This window comes from Triticum dicoccoides, chromosome 6A (assembly GCF_002162155.2).
Source record: "Triticum dicoccoides isolate Atlit2015 ecotype Zavitan chromosome 6A, WEW_v2.0, whole genome shotgun sequence".
In the NCBI taxonomy this organism is placed as follows: Eukaryota; Viridiplantae; Streptophyta; class Magnoliopsida; order Poales; family Poaceae; genus Triticum; species Triticum dicoccoides.
The window spans coordinates 33,642,728-33,651,971 of record NC_041390.1 but is presented as its reverse complement, the minus strand read 5'-3'; the positions used below and the strand labels follow the sequence as shown (position 1 = coordinate 33,651,971).

General features: G+C 43.2%; 1 protein-coding gene across 1 annotated transcript; it reads left to right on the top strand.

Annotated features, from left to right (window-relative positions):
• Nucleotides 1-6,034: 6,034 nt before the first annotated feature.
• Nucleotides 6,035-8,121, top strand: LOC119315352. Its single transcript, XM_037589984.1, has 2 exons — nucleotides 6,035-6,666; nucleotides 7,889-8,121. The coding sequence occupies exons 1-2, from the start codon at nucleotides 6,207-6,209 to the stop codon at nucleotides 7,894-7,896; spliced, it is 468 nt and encodes a 155-aa protein (XP_037445881.1). The 5' UTR covers nucleotides 6,035-6,206; the 3' UTR covers nucleotides 7,897-8,121.
• Nucleotides 8,122-9,244: the final 1,123 nt, after the last annotated feature.

Genomic DNA, 9,244 nt, shown 5'->3' with positions numbered 1-9,244 from the left:
AAAGAAAATGATAAAAACTTTAAAAAATAAAATCCTTCGAGAGGTAGTTATATTACTACATCTACTAGTTAGGAAATTTTGAAAACTTAGATTTGGACATGTTTTGCAAAAAGTGTAGGGAAAATGTAAAACGGCTATAACTTTTGCATATGATGTCGGAAAAACGTATAATATATCAAAAAATTCTGCACGAAAATCCGCATCCGATGAAGACTGCCTACGGCCTGTTTGCAATTTTTTAGAATCCTCAAATTCCAAAAGGAAAAAAAGGTATGGTCAAATTTCAGTTTTTTTTAAAAAAATTGGTTAAATCTGGTCAAACTACTTATTCAAGAAGTATTAATGTTACTACATAATTATTCAGGAATCTTAGTGTTACTAAATAATTATTTTAATTTTTTGAATTTTGGTCAAATCTGGTCAAACTATGGTCAAACTGTGGTCAAACTTATTTAAGAAATATTAGTGTTACTAAATAATTATTGTTTTTTAGAATAATAGTTTCAAACTCGAACGGTGAAACGTGTGACCTAATGCTCAAACTAAACTGCTGAGGGTTAATAGGATTGATAGCTTACATTTGTCAGGAAAACAACAAGTGCAGACTTGGAATGTAGGGGGAATAGAACTCCGAAGTTAAGCGTGCTCAGGCTGGGGGAGTGAGAGGATGGGTGACTGGCCGGGAAGTTAGGCGATTTGAAATGAGTTATCCACACTTGAGCAGTTAAGAGAGGTGATTAGAGACTGAATCATCAAATAATTCAGAAAAATTAAAAATCAAAAAAAAATCCAAAATTTTCAAAAAAAATAAAAAAAAACCTCAGTTAAGAGAGGTGATTAGAGACTAAATCATCAAATAATTCAGAAAAATTGAAAATTGAAAAAAAAACAAAAAAAATTCCAAAATTAAAAAAAAACAAAAAAAAACCTTTAGTACCGGTTGGTAACACCAACCGGTACTAAAGGTCCCCCATACCAGGGCGCCAGCTCACGCCACGTAGTGGCACTTTAGCGCCGGTTCGTGCCGAACCGGTACTAAAGGGGGGGCCTTTAGTGCCCACCCTTTAGTGCCGGTTCCATAACCGGCACTAAAGGCCCTTACGAACCGGTTTTAAAGCTCCGTTTTCTACTAGTGTAGGAAACTTGGACACAAGTATGGCGAGTTTTACTCTACTCCATGGGGACCAACTAGCTAGGCCCTCCTCTTCCTTACAGAGTAGTTTTAAGCACTTCGATTTCCTCTCTAGATTACCCAGAGAGTAGTTATAAGCACTTTGATTAATGCTGTCATTATTCATGTCGATAAACTTTTTGTATGTGTTACAGTACAAGAAAGATGCAAAGTCACCACTACTTGGCACACACTGTAGATTGATATTGTTTGTTACTCTGGAACTTTTTCTCTGCCATTTTTATTATTCCCTTTATATTCGACGAGAAGCCAGACGGTACCTTAATACTGAGTAGGCATTCAAAGAAGATTTCCTTCTCTTCTTTGGTAAGAGCGTAGCTTGCATGACCCTGATGTATGCCGTCTTTTCCGTGCATACGTTGCTGGTCCTCCCGTGCCTCAGGTGTATCTTTTGTCTTCCCATACACGCCCAAGAAGCCAAGCAGGGTCACACAAAGATTCTTCGTCACGTGCATCACGTTGATTGCGGAGCGAACCTCGAGGTCTTTCCAATAGGGCAGGTCCCAAAATATAGATTTCTTCTTCCACATGGGTGCGCGTCCGTCAGCGTCATTCGGAACATGTTGTCCACCAGGACCCTTTCCAAAGACCACCTTCAAATCCTTGACCATATCATGTACATCAGCACCAGTACGGTGGCGAGGCTTCATCCGGTGATCCGCCTCACCTTTGAAATGCTTGCCTTTCTTTCTTACGGGATGCCTGCTCGGAAGAAATCGACGATGTCCTAGGTACACATTCTTATCAGCCAAATATATACTGTCGGTATCGTCCAAACAGCGCGTGCATGCGCGGTATCCCTTATTTGTCTGTCCTGAAAGGTTATTGAGAGCAGGCCAATCATTGATGGTCACGAACAGCAATGCCTTTAGGTCAAATTCTTCCCTCATGTGCTCATCCCACGCACGTACATCTGTTCCATTCCACAGTTGTAAGAGTTCTTCAACTAATGGCCTTAGGTACACATCAATGTCGTTGTCGGGTTGCTTAGGGCCTTGGATGAGCACTGGCATCATAATGAACTTCCTCTTCATGCACAACCAAGGAGGAAGGTTATACAAACATAGAGTCACAGGCCAGGTGCTATGGTTGCTGCTCTGCTCCCCAAAAGGATTAATGCCATCTGCGCTTAGACCAAACCATACGCTCCTTGCGTCATCTGCAAACTCCTTCTCGTACTTTCTTTCGATTTTTCTCCACTGCGACCCGTCAGCGGGTACTCTCAACTTTCCGTCTTTCTTACGGTCTTCTCTGTGCCATCGCATCGCCTTGGCATGCTCTTTGTTTTGGAACAAACGTTTCAACCGTGGTATTATAGGAGCATACCACATCACCTTGGCAGGAATCTTCTTCCTGGGGCGCCGGCCCTCGACATCACCAGGGTCATCGCGGCAGATCTTATAGCGCAATGCACCACATACCGGGCAAGCGTTCAAATCCTCGTACTCACCGCGGTAGAGGATGCAATCATTAGGGCATGCATGTATCTTCTGCACCTCTAACCCTAGAGGGCAGACAGCCTTCTTTGCTTCGTACGTACTCTCGGGCAATTCGTTGTCCTTTGAAAGCATATTCTTTATCATTACCAGCAACTTTCCAAATCCCTTGTCAGATACACCATTCTCTGCCTTCCATTGCAGCAATTCCAGTATGGTGCCCAACTTTTTCTTGTCACCTACGCAATTCGGGTACAACAATTTTTTGTGATCCTCTAACATGCGCTGCAACTTCTTCTTCTCCAAATCACTTGCGTGGTTTCTCTTTGCATCGGCAATGGCCCGACCTAGATCATCAACGGGCTCATCTGATGCCTCTTCTTCAGCTTCTTCCCGCATTGCCGGCTCAGCTTCTTCCCGCATTACCGGCTCAGCTTCTTCCCCCATTGTTGTATCATCGTATTCAGGGAACCCATGGCCAGGATAGCTGTTGTCGTCCTCTTCTTCTTCATTGTCTTCCATCATAACCCCTCTTTCTCCGTGCTTGGTCCAAACATTATAATGGGGCATGAAACCGGACTTAAACAGGTGGACGTGAATGGTTCTTGACATAGAGTAATTGTGACCATTCTTACAGCGAGCACATGGACAAGGCATAAAACCATCCGTCCGCTTGTTTGCCTCAGCCGCAAGCAGAAAAGTATGCACGCCCTCAACGAACTGGGGAGAGCATCGGTCATCGTACATCCATTGCCGGCTCATCTTCATTACACAACACCGAATAGACCAAATTAATACAAGTTCATACAATTAATACAAGTTCATACATAAAGTTCATACAACACTTAAATGCAACAAACAAATAACTCTTTAGCTAAAGCATTTAAATGCAACAACAAATACGATCAAGATCGCAACTAAGGTAACAATGGATCCAACAGCATAATGATAGCAAGCCTCGCTATCGATGGCATATTTTCTAATCTTTCTAATCTTCAAGCGCATTTTCTCCATCTTGATCTTGTGATCATCAACGACATCGGCAACATGCAACTCCAATTCCATCTTCTCCCCCTCAATTCTTTTCAATTTTTCTTTCAAGTACTCGTTTTCTCTTTCAACTAAATTTAACCTCTCGGCAATAGGGTCGGTTGGAATTTCCGGTTCACATACCTCCTAGAAAAAATTTCTATGTCAACTTGATGGGCATAATTTGTCATAAACACGAACTGCAACTAGTTTTAAAAGAGAATATACATACCACATCCGAATCATAACAAGGACTAGGGCCGACGGGGACGGATATCAAAACCATGGCACTATATGTATAACAAACAACGTACGGGTAAGATAATTATACGAGTAACTATATATCCAAATCACACAAACATCAATTTTTATATAAAATTTCATGAACAAGAGGCTCACCACAAGGTGGTGCCGGCGACGGGACGGTGCGGGCGATCGACGGTGGTTACGATGGAGATTTAGAAGGCACTAAGTAAACCACACCTACATATGCAAACTAAGTGTTATTTTTGACCTCAAATTGCATATAAATCAAATACTAGCACATATATATATCCTCCCAAATTACTAAACTCACAAATTAATCACTATATAAACCAATGCAAGAGCTAATCTAGCAATAAGAGATGAAAGGACAAAGTTGCTAACCTTTGTGATCATTTGAATGGATGAGGGCCTTCAAATCTTGACAAATTTTGGGCAAATTTTGTGATGAACTCGAGAGGAAGAAGGGAAGAACAGAGGAGAGGGAGAGGGGAAAGGGGGAAGAATAGAGTGCTGGTGGACGAAGGGTTTATATAGGACGACCTTTAGTACCGGTTCGTGGCACGAACCGGTACTAAAGGGGCTGGAGGGGCCCCAGTCTGGCAACATCCTGCCACCACTCTCATTAGTACCGGTTCGTGGCACGAACCGGTGCTAAAGGTTCGCCACGAACCGGTACTAATGAAAGCGGCCCGGCTAGCCGTTGGAACCGGCACTAATGTATACATTAGTGCCGGCTCAAATACAAACCGGCACTAATGTACTTCACGTTTGACCCTTTTTCTACTAGTGTCCAAAGCTGCTAATTATAGGTCTTGTGCAGTAAAGCGTAATACGGTACAAATTAACAACTAGCAGAGTGAGAACTGAAGAGTTACACTACCCTGCAGGTGTCGACCTTAGTTTAGGAATTAGGAGACAAAGATCATGTCCATCCAAGCAAGATCCTCCATTCTAGTCTAGTAGTACTAAAAACGGAAGTCTTCGTTATCTATCAGCAGTACCAAACTACTAAAATTGAGCTCTAAAAATTGAAGCAAAATATTAGAAAGCGAATGAGTGTTTTTTCTTCATGAATGAAAATCTTGCCACGTAAAGCCACACTGCATATGCTAAACACTCCACTCAAAGAAAGGAAAGGAAACCCTAAGATGGCGGAAAATATCACCATTGCAGTTGACGGCACTTGAACTCTGATTTATGGATGAATGATCTGCAACATATCGATGGAATCTTCTATAGTTTCAAGCTGAAAATACATATATATCAGGAAAAAAAATTGAAAGTTTTCCGGAACCACAAAGGTTACAACAAGTTTTTTTTGAGATAAAGGTTAAAACAAGTGGGAACTTAGAATTGAAAACCACAGGCACACAAAAAATTAAAATTAAAAGGTAAAATCGTGTGTGCCCTGAGCGTGCCGGGCCTTTTTGTTGGTCCATAGGGATGTCTGTTCCTGGGCTTTCTTCTTCCAGTGGGCTTAATTAATTTGAGTCCCCCTCGTGTTGGCCGTGTAGAATTAGGTCATCCCCGGCGTCCATGTAAATATTGTGACGGTTTGAAAAAAAAGCTTCGCGAGATTGCCTCAAAAAAAAAAAGTCATCCCCAGCGTGGCGGCTGCTTCACCATCCCATCTGGTCTGCCGCATGAGCTGTGAGGAGCCCGAGATGTTGCCGGCGGCGGTGGCGGCGGGGCCGCTGGACGACGACAATCTGCTCTCCGAGATCCTCCTCCGCCTCCCCCCGCTCCCGTCCTCCCTCCCCCGCGCCTCCTTCGTCTGCAAGCGATGGCGCAGCCTCGCCTCCGACCCAGCCTTCTCCCGCCGCTTCCGCCTCCACCACCGCCGCAACCCTCCACTCCTCGGCTGCTTCCACAAAGGTGCCGAAGGCATATCATTCGAGCCTGCTCTCGAGGCCCCCGATCGCGTTCCGCCCGGGCGCCTCTCCTTGCAGTCCGACCGCGGCGACCTCTGGTTCCTCGGGTGCCGCCATGGCCTCGTATTAATCTTCGACAAGACATGGCTGCAGTTCATGGTGTGGGATCCCGTCACAGGCCACAAGCACTACGTAGCCGACCCGCCGGGGTTGGATGTGACCAAGTACATGATCAACGGGGCGGTGTTCCGCTCATCTGCCAGGGACGTCCACTTCCAGGTTGTCTTGGTAGCGATACAAGACGGACAAGCAGTCGCCCGCGTTTACTCATCAGAGACCAGGTTGTGGGGCAATCTCATCACAGCACCCGTTACATCCGAATCCGGCGACTTATTTGTCACCTATGTTACTATGGAGCCCGCTGTGCTGGTTGGGCATGCTCTTTATTGGATACTTTCTGGAACTTCGTCGCATATCCTCGAGTTTGATTTGGAGAGGGAGAGCCTGGCCGTGATACGGATGCCAGTGTATTTTTCTAGTGTCATGTGGCCCAAACTCATGCAGGCAAATGATGGTAAGCTGGGTATACTCTATGTGTCAGGCTTCATTGCCCAGTTATGGAAGAGGAACACTGACTTGCATGGTGTTGCGTCATGGGGGATTGGAACAACTATTGAACTGGACAAGCTACTTTCTCTGGATCCAAGGGATGTTGTAATTATACAAGGGTTTGCTGAGGACTCTCATTTGGTGCTCCTGAAGACCACTACCAGCCTCTTCACGCTCAAGCTTGAGCAATTGCAGTTCAAAAAACTTTTCGACACCAAAATACTTCCTTGCTGCTATCCATTTGAAAGTGTCTATGCTGCAGGTAATATCATGCCTTTGCACTGCCGGTATTACAAAACCAAGTTACTTTATGATAATTGGTTGATGGAATGCCTCTCACTTCCTTTCATGTTAAACTAACAATTTTAAGTAGTGTCATATCAATTATTCTTTTGCTGCTTGATATGATCTCTTCAATACATACCGGTTTTGTTCTGTAGTGTTCTGTCCCAATGGTTGTGTGGTGGTGTTTATGTAATTCTTATGATCTGGAAAAAAATTAGCCTGTGATATCCAGTTTAGCTGATACCACCAGTTTTGTTTCTGTGGCCAAGTTGAAAATTTTCTTTATGTAACAACTGACATATGCAGTACGGAACTGTATAACACATTGATGCAGTACAGTTTTTCTCAAGGTGAGAGACATGAACAGTTATGTTTCTGTACCCAGGCGACTCTATGGCATCATTCTGCTGTATTGTAAATAAATATGATGCCAAGTTGTTCTTAATATTCACATATTTTTATTAACATTACCATTGGACACTGTGGTTCAAGTGATCAAGTCAGAGCTAGGAAAGTTTTTCACGAGTTTAGTGTAGCGGTGAAGTAATTTTTTAGAAGATGAGATACACAACAGTTGGAGACAACTTCATTAAAAACTAGCTTGAAGTAACTTAAATATCAAATAGATGTATCCTATATATGCATAGTTAGAAGCTTAAAGCGAGCTATTTCTTTTATTCAACATTGTTATCTCTGCTTATTGTGATAATAATCTTAAGTCCATAACAATGAGTTGGTTTAAAAATTATAAGACAATTCTTCATTTTGTCAATTTTTATGATGATCCTGCTGAAATGGCGAGTCCATTTTTTCCGTTAAATAAATAAGTTGAATTTCATTTTGCATCTTTAGGCTATACATTTGTTTATACCTTAATAGCCATGATCACTTGTTTTACTGAGATTAGATGCACTAAAAAACTTGAAGATGTGAATGTGATAACAATAGAAGTTGAAGCCGTGGCACTACAAATTGACTTTCTTCTACTCTTTCTGTTACTTTTCTTTGCTTATATTGCTATGTTTTTCCAATAATGCTGAGATGATTCAACTTTGGAGTTTTTCATAGGTATGATTTCCACAATGGTTAAGCTGATAGTTAATGTTTGAATCATAAAAAATGTCAGATTGTATAACTTCATCTTTTCCATGAACGGACAGTACAGACTAGTTTGATTCATGGTATTGATTGCTACACAGGTACCTAGAATTGTATCCTGGTTTGGTGAGATGCGGGAATGGCCCTTTTGCTGAAGGTTCTTTGGCTTCACCTGAAGATCAGCCATCTACACAGCGTGCACTGGTCATCTGGGAAGTAGACCTGTAAGAGGAGTTAATCATTTAGTTTGCCAACTCCCCTTTATTATCGAATTTCTGGACACAATTAGCCAACTGGGATGATGAAGATACATTGGCTTGCTTCGGTTAATTAGCACATGCCTTGTGGTTCATTTGCCATTTGCTTTCCTGGAAACACGTTGAAGCAAGCTCGCCTGCTTAATGATCTTTGCTTACATTTTCTGTCTTCTTACTGTTTCTGTTTTATTGTGCTTCGTGCTCTCTTCTCCCTGCAATAAACACTTAAATGGTAATACAGTTGATTTACATGGTTGGAAGTAGTAATAATAAGTGCTGCTTCCCTTCATGATCAGAGCAAATTCAGTATATATAATACATTAAGTTTGATTTTACCGGGTGTCTTGAAAACGCAAGAAATGGTGTTCTAGATAGCTAGAATAGAAATAAGAAAATGCAGTTCGTTCAGTCTTCCTATCCTATCAGTTGAGATTCAGATTTGCTCGGTGAGAAGTGAAAAGTCGTACACTTGCATTTGATGATTCAGGTGCCAGCCTTAGTTTAGCATTTAATTGAAACATATAGTATTTCCCGTGCATGGAATGGAAGCTTCCATCGGTAATTATCAAATTTACTCGAGCTCATGCCAGTGTGCCATGACATTTGTCTGGACCTTTTAATTTGTATGCTTGTCAACATGCCAACCAATGAAGTACGTCAACACCATCTTGTAACGGGAACTCCAGAGCTTTGCGGTCCTATCAACGTGCGCCACCTTTAGCCCCTAGACATCCAGGCCATGGTCAGTGACCGTGACCGTGACCGGCGGTAACCCGAGCTTGAGCCCAGTGATCATGGCATTCAAGATTCAACTCTCCTCCCTCCCTGCCTTGTTAAATCACCCGAGGGCACCTCATAACCTCATCTTCGGCGATGGGAACCATGAGCCTTGCCCGATTCTCTGTGCCGGTATAGAGCGAATGAGAGGAGATGAAGATATTGACGCGCTCGGACTCAAGCTTGGCAAGCAGTGGCCAGAATTCAACTAAGACGACCATAGGTCGCGGCGGGGGCGTCTCTAGTCACCAGTGTTGTGCGTCGCCCGAGCTCCCCTGCCTCCCTCCCATGTTCTGTCCTGCGCAGGCGTGAGGTGGAGGATGAGCCACGTCCAAATTTTCTTTTTAAGACAAATGGTCAAGCCAGCCTAGTTGTGGATCTGGCCCAGTCCAGCGGCGCCAGCTCGCCCAGTTGCTGGCGCTT

What these genes read in the sequence shown, in the direction of transcription:
- LOC119315352 (XM_037589984.1), top strand. Translation starts at nt 6,207, where the DNA reads ATGGAGCCCGCTGTGCTGGTTGGGCATGCTCTTTATTGGATACTTTCT.